The sequence below is a fragment of the Jatropha curcas genome, chromosome 3, assembly GCF_041381405.1.
Source record: "Jatropha curcas cultivar XTBG-Jc1 chromosome 3, XTBG_Jcur_1.0, whole genome shotgun sequence".
Taxonomy (NCBI): Eukaryota; Viridiplantae; Streptophyta; class Magnoliopsida; order Malpighiales; family Euphorbiaceae; genus Jatropha; species Jatropha curcas.
This window is the reverse complement of record NC_143153.1, coordinates 28,452,786-28,477,357: the sequence shown is the minus strand read 5'-3', so window position 1 is coordinate 28,477,357 and position 24,572 is coordinate 28,452,786. Positions and strand designations below refer to the sequence as shown.

General features: G+C 35.1%; 4 protein-coding genes across 6 annotated transcripts; 3 read left to right on the top strand and 1 right to left on the bottom strand.

Annotated features, from left to right (window-relative positions):
* The first annotated feature begins 7,148 nt into the window (after window positions 1-7,148).
* LOC105641700 (UDP-glycosyltransferase 91A1) lies at window positions 7,149-8,713 on the top strand. Its single transcript, XM_012226295.4, has one exon. It carries the CDS (start codon window positions 7,205-7,207, stop codon window positions 8,603-8,605), a length of 1,401 nt encoding a protein of 466 aa, XP_012081685.1. The 5' UTR covers window positions 7,149-7,204; the 3' UTR covers window positions 8,606-8,713.
* A 744-nt stretch (window positions 8,714-9,457) lies between these two features.
* On the bottom strand, window positions 9,458-13,762 carry LOC105641698 (transcription initiation factor TFIID subunit). 2 transcript variants are annotated; one of them, XM_012226294.4, is made up of 6 exons: window positions 13,385-13,762; window positions 13,201-13,304; window positions 11,884-12,638; window positions 10,743-10,875; window positions 9,823-10,160; window positions 9,458-9,739 (listed from the first exon to the last, which is right to left on the bottom strand). In XM_012226294.4, exons 1-6 carry the CDS (start codon window positions 13,683-13,685, stop codon window positions 9,619-9,621), a joined length of 1,752 nt encoding a protein of 583 aa, XP_012081684.1. In that variant the 5' UTR covers window positions 13,686-13,762; the 3' UTR covers window positions 9,458-9,618. The 2 variants fall into 2 exon arrangements, with proteins under 2 accessions (XP_012081684.1, XP_012081683.1); XM_012226293.4 differs by having other exon boundaries at window positions 9,823-10,166; window positions 13,385-13,761.
* A 5,034-nt stretch (window positions 13,763-18,796) lies between these two features.
* LOC105641697 (Protein kinase superfamily protein) lies at window positions 18,797-22,657 on the top strand. Of its 2 annotated transcripts, none has more exons than XM_012226292.4 (8): window positions 18,797-19,093; window positions 19,554-20,009; window positions 20,837-21,094; window positions 21,178-21,332; window positions 21,468-21,547; window positions 21,630-21,765; window positions 21,848-21,997; window positions 22,142-22,657. In XM_012226292.4, the coding sequence occupies exons 1-8, from the start codon at window positions 19,081-19,083 to the stop codon at window positions 22,301-22,303; spliced, it is 1,410 nt and encodes a 469-aa protein (XP_012081682.1). In that variant the 5' UTR covers window positions 18,797-19,080; the 3' UTR covers window positions 22,304-22,657. The 2 variants fall into 2 exon arrangements, with proteins under 2 accessions (XP_012081682.1, XP_012081681.1); XM_012226291.4 differs by having other exon boundaries at window positions 18,798-19,093; window positions 21,172-21,332.
* A 917-nt stretch (window positions 22,658-23,574) lies between these two features.
* LOC105641696 (Tetratricopeptide repeat (TPR)-like superfamily protein) lies at window positions 23,575-24,352 on the top strand. Its single transcript, XM_012226289.4, has one exon. It carries the CDS (start codon window positions 23,618-23,620, stop codon window positions 24,254-24,256), a length of 639 nt encoding a protein of 212 aa, XP_012081679.1. The 5' UTR covers window positions 23,575-23,617; the 3' UTR covers window positions 24,257-24,352.
* Window positions 24,353-24,572: the final 220 nt, after the last annotated feature.

Genomic DNA, 24,572 nt, shown 5'->3' with positions numbered 1-24,572 from the left:
TAACTATGAAGTTTCTAACTTATTATTTTCATTAACACTTTGGTTCCTCTGTCTTGCACTTTTTGTTTTAATTTTGCTATAATTTCAAAATTGGAATGAATTGAAAAATTAAAAACATTAATTATGAGACCCAATCCTGCTACATGAATTAATTTAATGCATCATAATAAAAATAATTAAAAAAAAACACTGTGTTTGCATAAAAATCCTATAATTGACATTCTCGCTTCTTCTTTGTTGGATCTAGTTCAAAGATTTTGGTACCAAAGGTGAGTATTCACTCTTCTATAAACATAATACGAAAATGTGATTAGAATTTCGCTTCTAGAATTTTATGCAACTTATCATTTAATATTATCTGAATAATAATCATATAATATTTAATGAAGATTAAAAAAAAAAAACAATTCAATATGTTCCCAAGAAAATATCTTCTGACAATTTTTCATGTTTTCCTTCTTATTTTGGGTTAATATGGCCTTGATGCAGCAAAAGAAAGGGTTGATGGAGGAGACACAATATCAATTATGCTTTGATTATTTTAATAATGTGAATTAACTTAAACCTGTGCCACAAAGATGAGTCTCATAATTAATGTTTTTGATTATTCAATTTAGTCAAATTTTAAAATTATGGTGAATTAAAATAGAAAGTGCAATTTGAGGATTACGGTGAAATTTTTTTTTTTTTTTTTTTTTTTGAAAGTAAATGAGATCATATATTTATAATAAATCATGAGAAATAAGATCTGCAATACATTGGGGAGTCGAGTCCCATAGACGGAAACAAGGATGTAAACATGCCATACGAGCAAGAGCATGTGCAGGCTTGTTACCTTGCCTCCTAACCCAAACCAATTCACTAGATGGTATTTGAGAAAGCAGTTGTTTAATCTCTTCTAGCACTGGTGTCCAATCGGACTAAGGATTAAAACCAGTAGTTACAGCTTGAAACAGTCGTAGGCAATCTATTTCCACTAGAACCCTACCAATAGGTCTCGTGAGCAACCAAGATAAAACCTCCCTAAGGCCGATGGCCTTTGCGATGTGAGGTTTTAGCACCCCCGCAAAATGACCCGTGCAAGCTACTAAGAACTGTCCAGCTTCATTTCGGACAAGGCCAGCATACGATGAACGACCCTCAGTCATATGGATAGTTGCATCAACGTTACACTTTACAACCCCAGTCGGAGGAGGAACCCATGTCGGAACTGAAACCGACGATACAGAGGAATTGCTTCGATCAATCTGCGCGTTCTTCCATTCTCTAAGAAAGCTAGTAGCTGCCATGACAATGTTGTAAGGAGCAATATTAGTTTGTTGCCAAACCCGCCGGTTTCTGTCAAACCAAATAAAGTAGCACAACACACCGAATAACAAGCAGTGATCATCACTGCTCCGATCAATAAACCCTAATAGAGTATCACTAAAACTAGTGGCTGATCCATCCAACGGAATCCCTGTTAATGTTCAACACAGTTGAGCTTTCTCACAAAGGAATAGCATGTGCATTGTTGTCTCGATTTCGCCGCAAAAAGGGCAATGGTCATCCTCTGTAATTCGCTTGCCAAATAGTATAGATTTCGTTGGTAGAATATTACGACACGCTCGCCACAGCCAGTGCTTAACCTTCGGTGGGGAATCTAATTGCCATAATTTAGCCCAAATTGGCGAAGTTGCATTTGCTTCAGGTTCCACGAAATTAGGCAGGACAAGTTTGTAGCCTGATTTAACAAGAAATTCCCCTGAAGTAGAGAAGTTCCATATTAGTGTATCTGCCTGGGTAGCCCGAGTAAACGGGATGGATAGAACCTGTGACACCTCCTCTGGAAGGAATAGTCCGGCAATTAAATCCACATTCCAACCATTAAACATCCTTAGATTTCCAATTGACATGTTCTCAGAACCAGGGACAACAAGGCTACGTGCGTAGAAATCATTATCATTTTGTAACCACGGGCCATTCCAAATGTTAACACTTGAACCGTTGCCAATTCTCCATCTATACCCTCTTTTGAGAAGTGACTTAGCCGAGACCATGCTCCTCCATATAAGGCTGGAATTATGCCCTAGGGGCGCATCCAAAACATTCCCCCCGAAAAATATTTTGCTCTGAGAGTATTTGGCTCAGTGACAAGTCGCCAAATCTGTTTACCAACTAGGGCAATGTTAAAGGAGTAGAGATGTCGGAAGCCAAGGCCGCCAATAGGCTTTCCCACGCACATTCGGTCCCAACAGAGCCAATGAATTCCTTTACCGCTTGGACCCTGTGTACCCCACCAAAAAGAATTCATGATTCTTTGCAGTTCGTCACAGAAGGAAGTAGGAAGAAGGAAAGTACTCATACAGTAGGATGGAATCGCTTGAGCTACAGTTTTAATCATTACTTCCTTTCCCACCTTAGAAAGGAGTCTATGGCTCCATCGAGAAATGGTCTTTCTCAATCTATCTCGAAGAAAGGAGAAGACCGCCTTCTTGTTTCGTCCAACTAGGGAAGGAAGTCCTAGGTATCTGCCATGGTTTAAGGGTTGAGAGACTTGCAAAATATTGATAATCTGCTCTTTAATCGAGACTTCCACATTAGAGCTGAAAAAACCCCCGATTTTTGCAAATTCACACCCTGTCCTGATGCTGCTTCGTACTGTTTTAAGATATGTGCAACCGTTGTAGCTTCTTCTGCTTTAGCTTTAAAGAAAAACAGACTATCGTCAGCAAATAAAAGATGAGACAACCTCGGAGCAGCTCGACAAATACGACCCCCATGGATTGACCCTACTGCCTCTGCATGCATAAATAAAGTCGAAAGCCCCTCAGAACATAGCAGAAACAAGTACGGAGATAGAGGGCACCCTTGTCTCAACCCACGAGATGGAGTAATAGGACCAACCCTTTCACCATTAACAAGTACATGATACCTGACCGATGTAACACAAATCATAATCAACTGAATGAACTCGGAACAGAACCCAAGTCTTGTCATTATAGCTTCTAAATAGGACCATTCAACTCGATCATATGCCTTACTAATATCAATCTTCAGAGCCGCTGTTTGTTCTTGAATCCTCCCACGGTTTTTCATAGAATGTATTGTTTCAAAGGCAAGAATTACATTGTCCGTAATTAGCCTCTAGGTACAAAAGCGGACTGAGATGGGGAGACAATTTTCCTCAGGACATGCTTCATTCGATTAGCTAAGACCTTTGCCACAATCTTATATAATACATTACATAGGGAAATTGGCCACAGATCTTTCATAAATTCAAGTTTATCAATTTTTGGAATTAGCACAATGTTGGTCTCATTCACCAGATTAAGCAAAGAGCCGTGTGCAATCCACCGTTTACACTGAACCCACAACTGACCAAAATTTCTGAAAGAAACATGGATTGAACCCATCAGGGCCAGGACTCTTGTCCGAGTGCACTTGAAATACCGCCGATCGAAACTCCTCATCAAGAAAAGGGACCATAAGACTGTCATTATCAGATTCAGTGACCCGAGAATTAGCATGTTCAAGAACAGGACTACACTGGACAGGTGTGGCCGTAAATAGTGTAGTGAAGTATTCTAGAAACACAGTATGCATATCCCTCGGTTCTTCCTTCCAGTCACCTCTCGAGTCCCGGATACCTGGAATATAGTTTAATTTTTTACGTGAGGAAGCTGAGGAGTGAAAGTACCTAGTATTTTTGTCCCCATGCGCAAGCCAAAATATTTTTTATCACTGTTTCCAATACTGCTCTTCTTTAAGAAGCAAATCACCAAGCTATTAAAAAGTACTCCTCTGAACTGTCACTGCGCTGGTGGACTCGAAAGCCATTAAATCGGGTTTTAAGCAATTTAATTTCTTTAAGGAACTTGCTACGTAAGTCACGTCCCCAAATTCGCAACCCAGCTCTGCATGCTTATAGTTTACCCATTACATCACCGTGGGCTCCTCGGGCCCAATTATGAGTAACAGTCTCATCAAGGTTAGGCTCCCCAATCCATGCATTTTCAAACTTGAAGCTAACTTGTCTTTTAGTCCTTAGGTCAGTGCCCAATAAAAGCAATAATGGAGAATGGTCCGATGTGCCACTAATTAAGTTGTGAACCGAAGCATTCGGGAAAAAGCAAGACCATGTATCTGAAGCCACCATTCGGTCCAATCTTTCCTCAATTTTGTTACGTCCCCTACCAGACCGCCATGTGAACGGATACCCTACCATACCAAGATCAGAGACCCGACACACCTCCAGCGCTTCTCGAAATCCCTCAAGATTACGTAGCTCATAAGGATGGCCCCCTATCTTCTCGTCATCTGCAAGTAGATTATTAAAGTCGCCCATTAGAAGCCAAGGAAGGTTGTGCTGACTAGCTAGAGTTTTAAGGAGAGTCCAGGTGTCTGGCTTCCTATGATGTTCAGGGAACCCATATACACACGTCATTCGCCAAGTATGCGGTCCATAAGTTATTTGCATATCAATGTGATTTGGGGAGTAGGAATAAAAATCAACTTTCAAATTATTATTCTAGAAAACAGCTAAACCACCACTTCGACCAAGACAATCAACTAAAAAAGAAGAGGAGAAACCACACTGCAGACTTAAGTTTTTAACATAAGAGGAAGCTACTTTTGTCTCCATAAGAAAGCAGAACATGGGCTTATTGGCACGAACAAGATCCTTTAGAGCACTCACTGCTCGAGGGTTGCCCATCCCTCGGCAGTTCCAACATAGGAACGTCATGGCTCTCTGCGGCCTTGAGTACTAGGGCTCGCCGCTTTAACTGAGGTGCTAAGTAAAAATGCTCCATCACTGCTGCGTATGTTTGCATTAATTTGCATGGCTAAAGTAGAAGGTGGTAAGGAATCAATACCGTTGTGGGTTTGAGTTGTTGGTAGAAAAGAGAGTGCTGAGTGTCATAATTGCGCTCATGCAATTGCAAGAAGTTCAACATGCATAGCGCAAAAGTATTTTAGAGGGGTATATTTATTTGAATTGAGTCAAAGGACAAGTACAGTGTTCGAGACAGCTGGGCTGGACATAGGGACGAGGTCGCACTTTGATGCTCTCCATCATTCAGTATTTCTTTATGTTTTTAATTGACCGACACAAACGAAGAAAGGATTCTCAAAAATGGGCCCGCAAGGAAGGCTAGTCGTTGCAATTGTGTAATCGAGACAGCAGGACACAGTGTCGGGGTCAAGCGTTGATGCTCTCCATCATTCCTTATTTCCTTTTTCTCCCTTTTTTTTCCTCTTTTTTTTTTTTAATGATTGACCGACACAAAAAAGAAAGGAAAGTCCCAATATGGGCCCACCATGAAGATGAGTCGTTGCAGTGGAGCTTTATCCGGCGTTAGTTGGATCTGCCGGAAGACGACGTGGTCTTGCTTGAATGTGGACTGCCAACAGGGAGCTTGGAACATAACAAGAGATAGGCTGCAATATCAAGATGCAGGTTGTTGTTTTGTATCACTTCGAACCCTCTTAAGCCTAGGTTCCCTTTTGCACTTCTCTCACCACCTTCTAGCGAGAGTGACCCATCACAACCAGCGCTAGTTCAACCGTTGAAGACTTCAGTTTGAGCAGAGCTTGTCAGTTATAGAGCGAGAAACAAGCGAAGCAAAAAAAGGAGATGGTTATAATCGAAGAATGGAATGGCTCTTCTTCAACCCATCTCTCTAAAACTGCAAGAACTCGACGACATTGTTGTGTCCTATAAAGGAGACTGATATTGAAAGCGATGAATAATAATTCTGTGTTGAGAGATTTTGAAGACTCAATTACAGGTATTCTAACAATCTCTCGATCTTCCTTATCTTCCTTGCAACTCTACTTCAATCATCATTGTCCTACGCTTCAACTACCCAAGACCCTTCACTAATTGCTTCCCATCGGAGCTTATTGGCTGCACAAAGAAACGCCCAACAGCAGATCCCTGCTTAGATCTTCAGCAAGGAGAGAGCTTCAACAAGACCACTAGTTCTCATTTATTCAAAAAATTAAAAGAAAAAAACACGAAGGAGAAGTTTAGTATCCATGTTGCATGAAACGGTTCTTCCAAAACAGTAGACTCAATCAACTTCTCAGCTTCTCCAAGTTTAATCTGTTTCTTTTTTTATGGTGAAATTAAAACAACTCGAACTTGAAGAGATAAAGTAAAAAATATCTGTATGTTAATGCCCCGGCAATAAAATTACGTAGTGGAAAAATAAAAATGTGACACACAGAAATTTAATGTGATTCACCCTTAACTGTTTAGGGCTATGTCCACGGGATCAATTCCGAATAATTCTTCTACTATTAAAAATAGTAAGCTTACAAAGAGAGTAATAAAAATATAGTGGCACTCAAAGTGTTTTCCAAAAATACCCCATAATAATTTTCTTACTGTTTTTCTCCTTTTTAATTTTAGAAAATCCTTCCCAAACTAAATAACTCTCTCTTTATATTTTTTTTTTTTTTCTTTCTTTCTGCTGTGTGTGGTTTGAGCTGCAAACTTCTCCTATTTCTAGGAGAAGAGGACGCGTAATTGATTCGTCCACCGTCTAATGTGTAATTAACGTATCCGTTAATTAATGCATCAATTTAAATTGGCTATGGATCCCACTTAAGTGGCACCAACACAACACTGTAACCGTACGCAAACATTAATAAATTTTGAATTATTAACTGATGTAATTTCTATCATTAATAAATTTTTTAACATGCATTGTGAAGTCCCTTTTACGGGTTTGAAATTTTTAACTGGACATGCCCTTTAATGCATTAGCATTGTACATAAAACTAATTTTGATAAACAATTTTTTTTTAGTATCGACAAAAGGATTTGAATCTAAATATATTATCAAATCATTTGAATACTTATTATTAGAATATATCTTGGTGTATAATTTTGATAAATTTTAATTATAATTTCATTTTTCTGATTTGATAAATATATTAATCAACACACAAAATTTACCTACGTTGAACTATTTAGTTCTTTGTCCAAAAAAAAGTCATTTTAAAATCCCATGCCTATCGGTATTGAAGCGGGAATAAAATACATTATCTCTGTATTACGCGATGTTTTTTTTAGAATAAAGTGTTAAATATTCCGAGCTGCCTAATTGGAACTTTTCAAATGTCAGTATTGGCATTTTACAGGTTCTATCTTCTGTATAAGTTGACTAGTAAACTTGCTTGAAAACCTAATCTCTAATCTCCTAATTCTGCATCAATGGCGGAGTACAATTCTAAGCTGCATATTGCTCTGTTTCCATGGCTAGCCTTTGGTCACTTTATTCCATATTTGGAGTTAGCCAAACTCATAGCACAAAAAGGTCACAAAATCTCCTTTCTGTCCACTCCTCAAAACATCCATCGCCTTCCAAAACTCCCTCCTAATTTATCCTCTTCAATAACTTTCATCAAACTTCCTTTGCCTTCCGTCGACGGTTTACCGGAAAACGCAGAGGCCACTGCCGATGTCCCATTAGACAAAGTGCAATACCTAAAAAAGGCTTTCGATGGTCTTAAACAACCCATAACCTCATTTCTTCAAATTTCAAAACCTGATTGGCTTATTTACGATTTTGCCCCTTATTGGCTCCCGACTGTAGCTTCCAATCTTTGTATTTCTCATGGATTCTTTAGTATATTCTTGGGGGCATTATTGGGAATTGCAAAACCTAAATCAGTAATTAATGATGATCGCGTTAAACCGGAAGATTTCACCGTCCCGCCCCAATGGATTACCTTTCCGACAAATGTCGCGTTTCGGCATTTCGAGATAGTCAAAATCTTCGAATCCGTGACCGGAGATGCTTCCGAAGTTTCCGACATGTTTCGCTTGGAAGAGGTGCTTAACGGCTGTGAAATGATATCGGTGAGGAGTTGCAGTGATTTTGAACCGGAATGGTTGAACTTATTACAGGATATTCACCGGAAACCTTGTATTCCGGTTGGAATGCTTCCGACGACGCAGTATGAGAACGAAGATGAAACTGACACGTGGAGGACAATCAAAGAATGGCTAGACAAGCAAAAGAAAGGTTATGTAGTGTACGTAGCATTTGGCAGCGAGGCGAAACCGAGTCAGGTTGAAATCAACGAGATAGCTCTTGGGTTAGAGTTATCCGAGTTGCCATTCTTTTGGGTTTTGAGAAAGCGTCGCGGGTTAACTGACACTGAGGTTGTTGAGTTACCAGATGGGTTTGAGGAGCGAACCAAGGATCGTGGTCTGGTGTGCACGAGTTGGGCTCCTCAACTCAAGATTTTAGCTCATGACTCGGTTGGCGGGTTCTTAACTCACTCCGGGTGGAGCTCGGTCGTGGAGGCGAGTCAAAATGAGAGACCACTTATTCTTTTGACATTTTTGGCTGATCAAGGGATCAATGCTAGAGTTTTGGAAGGGAAGAAAATGGGATACCCAATACCGAGAAATGAGTTGGATGGGTCTTTCACTAGGGACTCAGTAGCTGAGTCATTGAGATTGGTAATAGTGAAAGAAGAGGGTGAAGTTTATAGAGAAAAAGCTAAAGAGATGAGGATTTTATTTGGAGATAGAAGTAAACAGGAGAGGTACTTAGACAAATTTCTGGATTTTCTTCATGCGCATAAGCGTTCCAATAATTTATGAGATAAATATAATAAGAATTATTGTAAGTTTTTTTTTACACGTGTCTCTGCCCTCGAATTGAGAATTATTTTAAGCATATAAATACAGTAAAAAAAATTATTATATCCATGTTCTTGATCTTATTTATTCATGGGATTTTCTACTATGTCCTGAGATTATCTATACTCCCAACTTAATTGAAAAGTCCAAACGCATTACATATTCTAATAACTACAAAAAGATTTTTTTTTTTTTTTTTTTATGGTTAACCTTGATCATTAGTACTAATTTGATTTGTAGTTAGATCAAATAACCTATAATTTCAAACAATATCAAGAAAGTTTTAACCTTTTTTTTTTGGAAAAAAATAATTTTGAAAGTTACAATAGAATTTATGAAGTGTAATGTATTATATATTACTCAATTTTTAAAAATTAAAATTCTTAAGTTAAGATAATTAAGAGGTTAATATTTTTTCTAACCAATTTTAAGGTTATCGTTAAAGTGTTTGTATCCTAATTGGATTTGGCTTTGTAAACTTTGTCTTTTGCACAAAATATTGACTAGCCAATTGAATATTTTTATTGGGTTCGTAGATGGATAAACAATGTTGTAGATGTTCTGGACTTACTACGGATCAATGGCTTAAAGCTACCTAGACTCTAATACGGTTCCGGCCTATGAAAATAGAACGTGACATAACTGTTTAAAAAACAACAGATTTAAACTTGGGCTCAAATTATTATTTTTTTTTTTCAAAAAAAAAAAAGCTCCGTACCTGACATGTTTACATTTAACACGATTTTGTATAATTGGACAAATAAAGTGAATATGTGATTTACAACCTAGAGAAGATTGAGCAACACAAGTAAATTGTGGGTCAACTGAAGAACGACCCTAAACATAACTGGTATAGAAGAGTTTGAACTCTGTTGTCAAAACTACATATGCCGTGGAAAAGCATAAATTAGCATATATACAGGTTGAGAATTCCTTAAACTAACATCAGTCAAAGGCTAAAGCAATTAGCGGAGCTATTTACTTGGAGAGGTTAGCTTATTTTCCTCAGAATCATGTTTTAATGAAGCATCTCCACCCATTAATTCCTGAAAACCTTCAACCTTTACTGGTGGAGCCCTAACAATGCCCATATTCCTGCACCGTCAAGACATGTTTTAGAAGTTCAACGACTGCTGTAAATCAACCAAGTTAATTTGATCAGTGAAATTTTTCCTTACGGTGTCTGCATTTGAGGAACTTGCACGGAAGTCAACTGCCTAAACTGACTGCTAGATTGAGCTTGGAGATTTGACATTGCAGCAAGTTGTTGCTGCCGGTACTGCATTTGAGGATGCCTGGAGTGCATGGGATTGAAGGAATTTCCATCCATTGGCAATTCTGGTGGATTTTCTAGCTTCACTTGTACCAATGGTCTGTCCTTATCCATATCCATCACAGGGCGAGGAGCAGATTGTTGGCGCCTACGCACTCTCTCCAACTGCTGCTGCTGCTGCTGAAAAGTCAAAGTTTGGGGATGAACCATCTGCTGCATCTGTGGATGCATTTGTCTTGGAATCTGCATCTTCAGGATAATCATGCTAGACTTTAATCCAGCAATTTCCATAATATTTAAAGGACAAAATGAAAGTATTTGTGATTAAAGGGCTATCTAGACATGAAGACATCACTCCTATTTTTCACTCCAAGAAGCAATTCCCACTCCCTGATTAAAGCTTGCTTCTGAGACAAATTACCTAAACAACCAGACCTTAACTGCTGGTTTAATGCCAGATGAAAACCATTTTGGAATTGGAAATATAAAAGCAACATGACCATCACATAGAATAGCTAGTTAATAGAGTAAATACAATTACAAGAATGCTGGGAAGTGCCAATCAAAAGAAAACTGGAAAGCAATATAAAGAACAGCTATCTCAAGGAACAACCAGCATTGAAGTTTTTTCTTTGCCTGGCTGTTCTGGTGTTGAATAGAGCACCATTTTCATTTAACACGCTAAAATAGCAGGTTTTTGTTATCCTTGCAAAGAGGACAATTTGAACCTAATTCTTATTTGGAATTAAATACTCTCCGAAACAACAAGCATAATGGAAAGTCAAACTGGAAATCAATATAAAGAAACCAATGTAGATCACATACTTGCTGGGGTAGCCGAATTGTACTCTGATGCTGAGGCTGTAATTGAGACTGGATTCCATGTATTTGCTGCTGAGTTGGTTGCACAACATTCCTTGTACCATCCTTAACAAGCTCCATCAAAATGCCAAGATTACTTGCAAACGAAATAGAAGCATCTCAGATAGACATAAAAGGAAAAAAATTTTCACTTATTACTCAGAATCAGAAGAAATACAAAAAACTTGTTCAGAGATGAATTGATGATGCTACTTGCATTGTCCACATAAAGTTACCAAGAAAAAAAATAGTAACAATTTCATAGAAATTTCCATTACATGCGCCAAGTTATACTTCAATTGTTAAGTGCTTCAGCTTTATCAATCATTAAAATAATAAAGGAATAAAACAACTCTAATCGTAACAGAAATAATACTAATGAGTGAACCACATTAGATATCAACTTGTTTATCGCATCAAGATTATAGCATCAGTCTGACATATAACTCGCACCAAGTTATCATATCAACTCCACTGCAAGTATGTTCTTCAAGCAAATGAATTCCCCTACCAAGCATAGTTCCGCTTCATCCTATTGACCAAGCATTTAACAATTTTAGGTCAGCTTGTTATATTCTTTGTGGTTCAGTTTTATTCACTTTTTCTGTTGGCCATTAGTTGTTCAACAGCATACGATTCATTGGTAAAGGTGAATGGAAGCTGCATACTCACCATTCAAAAATAAAGGAAAAAAGATTATGTGAAGACAGGCAAAGGAAGATATGAAGGGAAACTAAACCAATGAAATGGTTCACAATTTAACTCTTTGGCTAATATAATTTGTTTCTTCGTTTCATAAACTGTTAATAAAAACCTGAGTTTTCCCTGTCACAAGTTATTGGGAATTAGCTAAAAACCCAGATATTAGCTCATATTAACATGATCAAGTGAATCTAGGGAACAACTTAAAGCAGAAATTCAAGAAATTAATAGTTCATTAACAATAAAGTTCAAGCTCAATAAAGGTGCATCACCATAGCAAAAATGTCCTATAACTATAACCAGTGCATGACTATTTTTGGGTTAAAATACACCTTGGAAAGGTAGGAGCTTGAAAATGATGGTGAAAAACATTTAACAAATGTGATAAGGATATCAATCTCACCTATATCCCACTTTTTGAAGAAACATCTTAAGAAGGTCGATTGCTGAACATTGTTTCCGATAACTATCAGCAAAAACTTTCAAAATGCTGCCTAGTTTACTGATATGACACCTCAGAAGTTGAGATAAGACTTCCACTGGAACTTCAGTAGCACTCTCAAAACCTACCTTTTCCAACATACGAGCCACTACCTTTTGAGACAAATGTGATGCTTGCTCTTGGCCAAGAAGTTTCCTATTTCCTTCGGACCCATTTTTCACACGATGTAAACTTCCTCCTTGTTCCACACTAATACCGAGCCTCTCTATCACAACAGAACTCCTGGTCTGAGGTAATGTATCAAGAACCCCATGGAACTCAATTTTCTCTTTGCCTTGCTGTCTGATTATCAGTGGAAGCGCACTATCAGGTACACAATTTGACATAAACATTGTTTCTGGGAAAAAGGAGATATCATCATCAATGGAATTACTACCATCTAAACCAGAACTAGGATGCATACTCGGTGTAAAGGCAACACGCCTTCTCTTATGTTTATCAATAAGTTTAAGATAAGTACACATTTCCTCAGGTGAACGTTTCTCTGACTCCCTGTCCGCAAATGACAACCTGTATGGTCGACTAGCTTTATGCTTTTCTATAAACTGATTATACCATGTTTCAGGAAACTCTTCAACCCTGAATCTCTGGGATACACTATCCATTTCGGAATCACCATATCTTGACCCAGTACCAAAAGCAGATTTGGAATGGCTCTGCAAACACAGTTAATGCTGTAAGGCACCCAAAAAAAGCAAAAACAAGGAACAATACACAAAAACCCGTTTATATATTATAACCAAATAAGGTAATTTGACATATTAGCACCGGTGCATAAAAAAATGCTTATTGTATTGTTCAACATACATCTACTGTCGATCTACCCACTTACAGGATTTAAAAGATGTTTTTGTATCACAATCCCATTACAGAGATTGATAGTTGAATACTTCGATTATGTACATTCTAGCGGAAGTTTGATTTTTCACAAGTACTAAATTAAAAGAACGGGGAAGGAAATATCGAAATTGCATACCAGAAAGAATCAGTACAAAAAAGAAAATCTTCTCATCGTGCATCAAGTTTAAATAGCAACAGGGAGTTAATAATTCTAAAATTTTCAATCTCCATAAATTCATTGAACTAGCTATAATCAATAATAAATTCAAATTATGAGTAACTAGTAACTTGTAAATGAACTTCATTTGCAATTGCACAATCCATTATTACCAATTAAAATTCAAAAATGAAAAGGGAATTATACAAGTGATATCAAACCTTAGACGGTGCCGCATTAGACCCAACACCACCGCCACCACCTTCCCGCCGTTGATCTCCGTCTTCTAGAGTGAAGTACACGTCATCACCATGCAACTGCAAATCTAAAAATAAAAAAAATAAAAAAGAATTCACACTTTGAAACTAATAATCAATAAAAGGAAACTTGACCTTGAAGACTCACAATATGGATTAAGCTTCGAAACCGCGACAGAAGAAGATGAAGCAGAGGAATTATTAGACGAGACAAAGAGAGAGACGCTAGCTTTGTCAAACAAGAGAGCTCGGACACGGAGCTGGAGTTGGATCCGAGGCCTGGATTTGGAGTCGTCGGTCCGCATGAAGGAATCCCACGAGGAAGGAGAGGAGAGGAAGTGAATAAAGGTTGAGTAAAGAGAGTCACCAAGCCAAGCCCGCCATACGCCAAGCGTCTCCAGCTTCCGGGCTAGCTCAAAGCCGCGGCCATCGTCACCGAGCAGAGACATTTTTATTAGGTGGAGATTTGTTAATTTTCGCCGTTAGAAAAATGAAAAAGCTCCGAGTGGGAATTGGGGGTTTCGATTTTGGAGTTCTGATTGGGTGTGCGACGGCACAATATAATCTTTTTTTTAGCCAATAAATATTAGGGAAAAAAATAAATTGGTATTTGAATTATAATCAAATTATCAGTACATGAAAATTTTTATTTTTAAAAACTAAAAAAAGGTCTTATTTCATTATTTTTTTCAACACATTAATCCTTGTATACAAAATATAGCTTTTAATTGACTAACAAATGAGTTCTTAAATTATAGTCAAACTAATAACGGGATTACTAGCTGTATAATTTATGATTTCAATTAACACGATGATTTCGTTTTTTTTAAGAAATGACCAAACTATTAATAAAATTATCATTTAATTTAATGCTTTCATAGTTAATTTTAAAAAATAGAAGTTTTCATACGTCAATTTCACTGTAATTCAGGGAGCAATATATATTTTCCCTGAAATATATTGTTTAGACCATTATAATTACAAATTACAGGATTGGAGTTGGAGGATTCTAGCTTGACACTGCCAATCTTAGCTATTGGATTAAAACATAAATAGCTTATTGTCCCGATTGTGATGCTGGGTTGGGCTTTGAAAACTCTTTGGCCCAGAGTTATTAGCTCTTTGGCCCAGAGTTATTAACTCTTCATTTGATTAATTTAAATTTCTTTTCCTCCAAAGATTTAAGTTTATGAATTTTATGTACATAATAAAAACACAAAAGTTGATTAATTTTAGTTTGATCTTTCCAATGGTATCTCATATTAAGTCTTTAGGCCTTTGGATGGTTGTCTAATTCAAATAATTGTTTAAAATTTATCCTTTTTTTTTTTTTTTTTTAGCCTGTGTTTGGAATAATTTTGACTTCACTTGTGAGGGAACCAATAGGTGGAATTAAGTAATATCAATGAACACTAAAATGTGGGTAGTTTTATACTTTTGTGAATTAATGAAATTGCAAGAAAATGATAGCTTACCAAAATTTAGGGCTCTTGATTGAAAGGAACAGTATAGCAGAAGAAGCATAGTGCCAATGTATGCATATATCTTCCTATTTCCCCCCAACTTTTCAATTGGTTTCTCAATTGCATCAATACGGTTTGGAGCTATCTAGCCTACCAAATTATTGAAATTAATTAATTAGCTACCCCTTGATGAATATGCGACAACTACCTCATTTAGCAACGACTTATTGAAACAACAAACAAGCAATGGCTTATCGTTAACAATATAATTGCAATTTATTTATGAAAATATTTAAAAAATATCTTCAAATATGATATTCATTTGCCCGCTCTTTTTACCGGTTGGATAAGATTAAAGATAAAGTCAGCATCTTTTATAATTTGGAATAATATTAATTTTATTTTATATTAAGAGTAATTTTCTTATTATGTAACTTATTGAATTGTATTACCAAATTTAATTTAACTGATTAATTTGTATTTAATCTTTCCCCTTCTTCTTGTGGTTGAAGAAACATATATAGATATTCTGGTACGTTATTGTTGCTTCTTTATGCTTCAAGGAATAAGGAAAGTTTATCCTATAGGGACCTTAGCCATATTTCTCACACAGACACACATTTAAAATTATGTTCATTATAATTTGAAATTAATTTATTAATAATAATATGAATTAATTTATATTATTTTACTATAATATATTTTTTATTTCGAGAGGCTTCAACTCAATGTTACCCCTAGGTAATTAAAAAATCTAAGTTTAATTATTTTATTTAAAAATATAATTAATAAAAATAAAAAAGAGCTTATGCTGACATGGATTCTTTTATTGAAAAGATGCGACCCCTCTCGTCTCTTACACTAAACGAAAGTTAGTCAAAAAAGAGAATTGCATATCTTTTAGACACAAAATAAAAAAAGGACGTAAGAGAATTCAGTTAAACGCACTTCTCTAACTGAAAGGACTTTGGTGTGGTTGTTGAGTTTTGTTTTGGGTTTTGGATTTGAAAGATGGATTTAAAAGTCTCATTAACGGGATTAGTTCACCCACTTAATCATATGATTATGGACCATCACCTCTTCTTCCACTTTGCATTTCTTTTTTTTCTTTTTTTTTTTTTTTTTTTTGCAATTATTATTCTCAATTGCCATGCTTTCAATAGTGATTTAGTTCTACATTTTTAGATCCATGAATCACTTGCATTTGCATATTTCAATATTTAGTTTTACATCAACATTTCACTTAATTACGAAATTTAAGACTTTGGGTTACTTAAATAATGAGTAATTCATCTTAATTTATATAATTTGAGATATAAATATCCAACGTATCATAAACAATAGAATTCAAATTTAAATTCAAGTTTTTTTCACCACAAAATTTTTTATTATTTATTATTCAAAAGAACGTTTAATAAAGAAAAACAAAATATCAAAGTTTAAACATTTTATCTGCTCCTTTCGACCACGGGTTTTCTCCAATTTGATGAGTAAAGGAAAAAAAAATTCCTCTGTTGCAGAACACCTCATGTTTTTTTTTTTTTTTTTTCGCGCATTTTATCTCCTAAATTGCAAATTTTATACACTTAAGTTTTTCAATTCAATACACAGGATACATCGAGTGAAAAGGTAGCTACTTAGTTTTTTTAATTTGGCTGACAAAGATTGATTCCTAATAGGCAGAAAATATCAGGCAGCAAAACCCTTTAGTCTCATGCCAAACAAATATATACATAAAAAAAAATTTTGACATACAAGACATTATGTATTATTTTTATAATATACTTATTATTCTGTTGGCCTAAACAACTTATTATAGATTGGGTCATCTAAAGCCAACTGCTTGTCTTATATACCACATCCTCTTCAACCTTAGGGTTCTAATTGTTTGTTCCTATTGGGTTTTGATGATTAGGTCAAAATTAATTAACCACTTTTTGTTTAATCTGTTTTAGTTGGGTAATTAGCTTCTTTTGTCAATTGGAAGCCTACGTTTTGTTTGTGCATAATCACATCATTAACTATATATGATGATTATTAATAAAGTTGTTTGAGTTGTGTAATTAATAATTATTCTAGGTTCTGAAAAGGAGAAGGCAAAAACATACCATGTGTTTGAAAGTTGAAACTGAGGTCTGCAAAGGACTTAACATTGTGGACCAAAATTATAATGAGCCTGCAATTTAAGGGACTCCATTATTGCACTCACTCTCTTCTTACATGTGAATTTTAGAGTATACTACTTTCTAAAATTTCTAGTAGTATTTTTTAAATTAATTAATATTCCTAATTTTGCAAAAAAAAATAAAAATAAAAAATAAAGAGAATAATTTCGGTTAGCCCTTAAGGTCTTAATCAATGTTGTTAATTTCTTTTAAGGTTATGACAATTAAACTTCTCAACATTGTTAGGATTTATAATTAAATATTGAAATATTTGATTTGATTAAACTATAGAACATTTAGAGTTGGTGTGAGATGTTGATGCAGCCAAAATAAATTATAAATAGCCATCATGGAAATTTAGCAATAGCCTTAATTGAGTCTTTATCATTTGTTTATTATAAGTTTTTTTTTTGCTTATATATAATATCATCATTCTTCTGAACATCTAAAACTACACCAACTTCATAAAAAAAAATAATAAATTCGAGTTTATTCGTTGAGTCAAGAGGAGAGCTATCTTCAATTGTATAATCCATTGTATTATTATGGTCCATTGAGTCTCTTAATTAAAAAAAACTTAACACCAACTCCGTAAATTGATTGACCTTAATTTACTAATGCAATCACTTATCTATGCGAATTCAAAAGTTTATTTTAAGCATTAGTGAGTGAAATTTAGTAATTTAGTAGCCAAATTGTGAGTTTGTAAAATGAAATATTTATAGTTTAATGTATTATGGGATGTGTGAAAAATGGGTTAATATAAATAATTATATATGATGCTATTTGATTGTGATATATAAAAAAAATAACTTATGGCCAACCAATTACTTCAAAATTAAAACATTACAAGATGTTTCTTCATTTGTTGAACTTCAAATGCTTCTCCTCTAAGAATATTACCTAATAAAGAAATTAAATCGTCAGTTCTAGGTCTCAAAAGTTTAGAATTAAAATTAGCTTAAACTTATTGATTTCCATTTTCAATCAGTTATGTTAAGATTATAATTTTGATATAATTATGATCTTTTTTTATTTTATTTTCTTTTTTTTTTATTGGTACCAGCCAATTTCACAATTCTCTATCAGTTTCAATTTCAAAAGTTATAGTGAAAACCAATTTGAAATTTTGTAATTTTGGTCTAATTTAAAATTCGAATTGCCTGAACTAATTTCAATCTAAGCTCTTTTTGATCCCTAATTCTAATTTGATTTCGATTCAAAGCCGACTGGTTACCAGTTCTGTATCTCAACATAATTACCAAAAAAGAGTCAAAAGGAAGAGCTAATTTCCCACCATCTTGGTCTCTCATAACTGCTGCCTGATGAAACAGAATATCTATCATTTTTATTATTTTAATAAATAAAAATATTCAACTTAACCGAAATTCCATTGTTTTTTTTTTTTTTTTTTGGTCAATAAGTGAACTATTTAATTTTAATTTTATTTCCCTTCAGAATTTCATTTTCTACATTAAAAACAGGTGATTAATATTTAGTAAGACTACAAAATAACCGTCAGCCTCAAACTTCTTTACAGGCTTCGTACGGTAATGGCATGTCAGCAAGCAGCCTTGTCCGAAATCCAAATCCCAATATTAAAATAATAATTATTTATTACGCACGCCACATTAAAAGACATTATTTTCTACATTACCCAAAACACCCTCAAAACCCCTACATATTTACATCTTTTACGAATGGGTTTGTTGCTTAATGATTATGTCCCTCCGTTGTTCTTTTCAAGCGTTAGTCGCGGCAAAAATCGCGAGCCTAAAATAAACGGCCAAGATTTAATCTGGAAACAAAACAAATAACTTTTTGTTTAATTACATAATTCTATTTGTATTTTTGAAAACAAAAAATACATAATTTAGGTTAATTTAATATAATACACACCTGAATGGAGAAAGTAACAGAAAGGTGTATAAATATAGGAAATATTCCAAATTGTTCTGAAGCTGGTTTTAGCTTCTCTGTTTATTTCTTTTCAAGAATAACCAACTCCTAAAGATATACCATTCTTGCTTATTATAAGTGTCTCTGCATTTATCTGCTTCTTTTCATTTTCTTTCTTTCTTGGTTAAGCTCTTTGAAAACTATGCAAGAGCTTGGATTCTCTGGTTTCTTGTTAGTTTCTGGGTAATTGCGATAAAAAAAAGTAATTATTGCTTTCATACAAGATAAAGAAACCAAAGACCAAGAAATTTTGGAGAATGGCTATGGAAGGTAAGCTCCTCTTTTCCTTTTCTTTTGCTTTTTCTCATTTTATGTTCGGTTTCTGAGGAAATGAAGGAAAAAGAAAAAGAAAGGAAAAACTTTAATTTCGTATTTTGATGGTTCAACTCTGCCTATTTGCAATTACCGTTTTTCTTTTGCTTTTGCTTTGTTTTGTTAAAAACAAAACAATAAGTTCCAGGTGAAAAACAAAAGTCCTCTGTTTTCTTAGGTACCAAAGAAGATCCTGTGATTTTATTTTACATCACTTAAAATAGCATTGTTATCATGATAAGAGCAAAAAGTGAAAGGGAAAATGGAAAAGAAAACAATTTTCATATATAATAGTTCAAATTACCATTTTTCTTCCCCTATATTTTTTTCGCTTTGACTCTGTTTTCTTAGGCACTAAACAAGAAACCATGGCGGTTTTGAGCTTTTCCTTTATTAAATGAATTGTTATTGGTTATAGAAGGAGAAACCCAACAAATCCCAGAAATGGAATCACCAATTGAATTGAAAAAGGGAGATTTAATTATTGATGAACCATCACCAAGATGTGTATTGGAGATTCCAATTTTAGGAGGAGAATATGATCAAAGCAGAAGCAGTAGCAGCACAAGCAGCAGCGCAGGTTCTACAGAAAAAATAATTCAAGAAAGAATAGCTAATCGAGACGCAACAAATTTGTCACAATGGAAAACTATGCTTGATTCTTTTAAGAAGAAATCCATGAAGAGGTTTTCTGTCATTCCATTACTTACTAACTATGATCTTATTGCTAGAAAGAGTTTGAAAAGGAAATTAACTAGAATTCAAAATTCCCCTGATATGATGATTGAATGGGGAGGCATGTCCATTCCTAAACCATCCTGGAGAAACTTTGACTATGCAGAACTTGAAGCTGCTACTGATAATTTCAGTTTTGGTAAGAAATTATCACTTCAAACTTCTTTTTTTTAAATATTATCAGATTTTACTTTTTTTCTTTTTTCTTTTAATTCTATCTAATTTTGACTTAGTTATTTTGGTTGTTTCTGCACTAGTTTGCTGATTTCTGCATTTCTGTATTTCTGTTAGAACACCTTTTTTAATATATGGAGGTCACTTTCATAGTTTAATGGCTTGTCTCAATTAAGTTGCCAACCACATGTTTGAATTTTTGCGGGAGAGAACTTTAAAACCCTAGCAGTCACTGCCGCCTACAAGTGAGACCTAATTGGAGTTAGGAGGAGACTATTATTTTGACTAATGAAATTTAGGAGGAATGAGAAAAGTAATGGCGTGGGTCCAAAGTCATTGACCACTGAACCTGGCATGAAAGCCCATTCACTTTGAGTAGTAAGGTCTTCTTCTTGATGACTATGGCACTGAGTTAATATATATTGATTGGGGTAGTTAGGTTAGGGCAGTTAAGGATGGATATTTATGTAAACCTACTGATGTTTTCTTAGTTTGTTAATTTTGTATGTTCATAGTTTTGAACTTGAATTTTATTTTTATATATAACCTCTCAACACTATCTATGATAAGTTTGACAATATTAAGGTTGAAATTGTTTTTCTATATAAGGAATATTTTATCTCGATAACAAATTTTAACAACTTCAAAAAGCAAATAGCTTGAACTCCTGCAAGTGGTTTAACCTAACAACTAAGCTTCAAGTATGGTTTATGAATTTATGATTGTTGAACATCTTCAAGGCTTATTATCAGAAACTCATATAATAATTACATATGCTTGAAATTCTGGTAGAGAACTTGATTGGTGAAGGGGGGCATGCACAAGTGTACAAAGGGATATTACCTGATGGTCAAGTTGTAGCTGTTAAGAAAATAATCAAGGTTGAAGGGGAAGAAGTGAGTAGCATCGGCGATTTTCTATCTGAGCTTGGGATTATTGCACACATAAACCATGCAAATGCTGCCAAATTGCTTGGTTTTAGTGTTGATTGTGGTTTGCATCTCATCCTCGAATTTTTACCACATGGTAGCCTTGCTTCCATGCTCCATGGTATTGTCTAACTTCCAGTTTTATTCATTTCTTTAACTGCAATTTACAAATTTTATTTTTGACAAGGACATTTAAAGTCTTAGGTGAAGGAAACTGTCTTGACTGGAAAAAGAGATTTAAGGTAGCTGTAGGAATAGCAGAAGGATTGCGGTATCTCCATCATGATTGTCAAAGGCGTATTATCCACAGAGATATCAAAGCCTCAAACATATTGCTTGGAGAAGATTATGAAGCTCAGGTGATTTTTTGTTTTCGTTTTCTTTTTTCAATTTAAAGAATGTTAGTTTAATGTACCATCCACATTCAGTAGTACTGGATTCATCTCCAGAATTGTGATGAGAGTACGAGTTCAAATTTGATTTATCGCTTGCAGATTTCTGATTTTGGATTGGCTAAGTGGCTTCCAGAAAATTGGGTTCACCACATCGTCTTTCCCATCGAGGGAACTTTCGGGTTAGTAATTTGTAATTATCATTTCTGTTTTCAAAAAGCTGTTGCATATTTTGGACTTACTGAAAATAAAATTGGTTTTCAGATATTTAGCTCCAGAATATTTTATGCATGGGATTGTCGACGAAAAGACAGATGTATTTGCATATGGAGTTCTATTACTTGAGATAATAACAGGTCGTCATGCAGTTGATGCGAATAGACAAAGCCTCGCTATGTGGGTAAGATCTGCTTATGCTAAGAGATAAAAGTTTTGTTCATGAAAATATCAGAAAAAACTTGTTAATGCCTGGTTTTGCACAGGCAAAACCTTTGTTACGAGAAAACAATGTTAAAGAAATAGTTGATCCTCGATTGGGAGACGATTATGATCCTACAGAAATGCAACGCGCAATGTTGACAGCTTCAATGTGCATTCAGCACCTACCAACTGATCGTCCACATATGAAACGGGTATGGAATTTATTCACTCCATGTGTTTATGTTTCCCATTAATAAGAAGCAGAGTCTACTGCTAATAGAATCTTATTCTAAGTCCATTAATTAATTATATTCAATTAAGCAAACACGACTTAAAAATAATGTTCGAACATTCAGGTTGTGCAGCTATTGACGGGCGAAGAAGCACCTGCAGAACCAAAGCAAAAGACTAACATAGGGATACCAGTGATCCTGGATGGGTGTGATTTGCAAGATTATACTTGTACAAGCTACCTCGATGACCTTAATCGTCATATGGAACTTGTTATGGATGTTTAATACACTTAAAGAGGAGCTATTCTTGCTGTTACTGTTACTGCTGCTGCTGTTGTTTTGATCTTCCAACTTGTCTATATACAAAGGTCTAAAAAGTTGCCATTTCTTTGTACTGAGAAGGGGAAATCAACATTTTTCTCCTCCTCCTGTCTTTTTTTTACAGGATTTTATCCCCAAAGAGATGTTTGATGTAAAATCCATAGAGAAAAAGTCATCAAGTGGCAATTACAATATACATGTATAGGGAAAAAAAAACAAAAGTCTCAAGAAAAACAACAAAATAGAATATACCAATGATTAGTGTGTGGGTGTAATTTTGATCACCTAAAAGATTCACTTCACTTCCATTCCATTTCAGCTATACATTTCTTGTTTGAAAATGGAATTTTCTTGCAGATGAAAGGCAGTCACTCAATTTTTTTTTTTTTATATTAAATGAACATAATACATGTATTAGCAAAATGGTCTTTGGAATCATCTTCTTTGATAGGGAAAAGCATAGCAAAAGAAATTATAGGAGACAAATAGTCAAATAAGGACTAAAGTTACCTTAAAATTCGGTTCATAATGTTTTATTTTAATTTGGCATGGCAGAAAAACCAAGACCAGTACACTAAATTGAATAGAATAATGTTCATATTTTTTGTTTTCTCCTACCAATGCTTGTAAAGATTAAATAAATATAATAATTATGTTAAATTATCTTAAAAGCTGCTGCAATTAAGTTCTTTTTTATGGTCCTCAAATGGGTGAGAGTGAGAGTTATGATCCCTATTTTGTCATTATGTTTTCTCTTAGATTTTAGCAAGCTTGCCACACTCCATCCCATGACACTTTTGCCTTCTTTTGCTTTTGAAGCAGATGAAAAATGTTTGGGATATATAAAATAATTTCAAAAAAGAAAAAAAGAAAAAAAGTTAAAAATAAAGAGTATGGGAAGCCTTTCCTGATCTGTGCAAGTCAAAAGTAACTTTTTAGAATTTGAACAGAACTCCTCAAAAAGAACAAATTTCTCTTGAAAATAAGTAAATCCTATACATTCTCTCTCCTATTGTCTACAGTTATCAGATGAATTGTTTATTTATTCTTCAGCAAAATTACGTACAAAATAATAATTCTGATTATTAATATTTTATAATATCTCGTAATAATTTGTAAATGAGTAAAAAAAAAATGTTGGGCCAGATCAAACCTAATGTAAATTGTAAAACCAGCCAGATCCGGCCCAATGAAAAATAGGTATCTAATGTCTGTTTGTCCAAAGTACCACAAACTGAAGTCCTGAATTACCATTTTCTTACACCACGAAGATCAGACATGGCGGCGACGGATGTTGCAATACAAGTGGCCATTCTCTTATTAGCCTTTGCCATGTTTATAGCCATCCAATATTTTCCCAAACAAGCCCTAAACAAACTCCGGGCTAAAAACCGAACCTCCATTCAATCCAATCGCCATTTCATTCAAGGAACTCACTTCCTAGCCCGCGCCAAATCCACACCAAACAAATCCCAATCGCAAACCCTAGCCAAAAACGCACTCATCGAAGCCGAAACGGCAATCTCTCTATCTCCTAGAGACGCCGCTCCTCTGATTCTCAAAGCACTAGCTCTCGATCTGCTTGGCCACAAAGCATCTGCCTTGAAAGCACTTGATTCGGCACTTTCTTCGCCGCGGGAGAAATCGCTTGAACGTAGAGATCGTGGAGATGCGCTTGTGAAAAGAGCTGAGTTGAAAATGGCTGTCAATCGGAGAAGGCGAGTTGACTCGGCTATTGAGGATTTAAAATGTGCTGTCGAGCTGAGTCGCGAAGGTGAGAAAGCATTTTGTTTGTTGGGTCAGTGCTATGAGTGGAAAGGGATGGGAGATGAGGCTAAATGGGCTTTTGAAGAGGCCTTGAGGGTTCAACCCGGGTCCGCTGGGGCTCGTGATGGCTTGGTCCGGTTGGGCTCGTAATGGCACTAGAAATGTACCAACACGGTCCTCGTGTTTGATGTGAACTTTGTTTATATATTTATGTAATTCTATTGCTAAAGTTTTCAAGATTTGAAAGATTAGAATTTTATACTATAACATAATCTTTTTGCGTTTCCACGCAGCAGAAGAAAACGCAAAAAAATGGTATTTTCGTAAAATTAAATTAACATGTCACGAAAATACCAAAAGTGGCAAAACTGTGGTATTTTCCACGCAGCAGAAGTTATTTTCATACAATCCATCTCATCTAATTTGTTTCAAGAAAATTAACTTAATGATTGTCACTAATTTTTCA

Bases quoted from the DNA above. Each gene is read 5' to 3' on its own strand.
- LOC105641698 (XM_012226293.4), bottom strand. From the start codon at position 13,685: ATGTCTCTGCTCGGTGACGATGGCCGCGGCTTTGAGCTAGCCCGGAAG. The intron at 10,876-11,883 runs GTGAGATTGATA...TTCGTTTGCAAG, and splicing joins CTTCAAAAAGTGGGATATAG to TAATCTTGGCATTTTGATGG. The intron at 10,167-10,742 runs GTATGTGATCTA...ATTATCCTGAAG, and splicing joins CAATTCGGCTACCCCAGCAA to ATGCAGATTCCAAGACAAAT.
- LOC105641696 (XM_012226289.4), top strand. From the start codon at position 23,618: ATGGCGGCGACGGATGTTGCAATACAAGTGGCCATTCTCTTATTAGCC.
- LOC105641697 (XM_012226291.4), top strand. The intron at 21,095-21,171 runs GTATTGTCTAAC...GGACATTTAAAG, and splicing joins CCTTGCTTCCATGCTCCATG to TCTTAGGTGAAGGAAACTGT. The intron at 21,548-21,629 runs GTTAGTAATTTG...ATTGGTTTTCAG, and splicing joins CCCATCGAGGGAACTTTCGG to ATATTTAGCTCCAGAATATT.
- LOC105641700 (XM_012226295.4), top strand. From the start codon at position 7,205: ATGGCGGAGTACAATTCTAAGCTGCATATTGCTCTGTTTCCATGGCTA.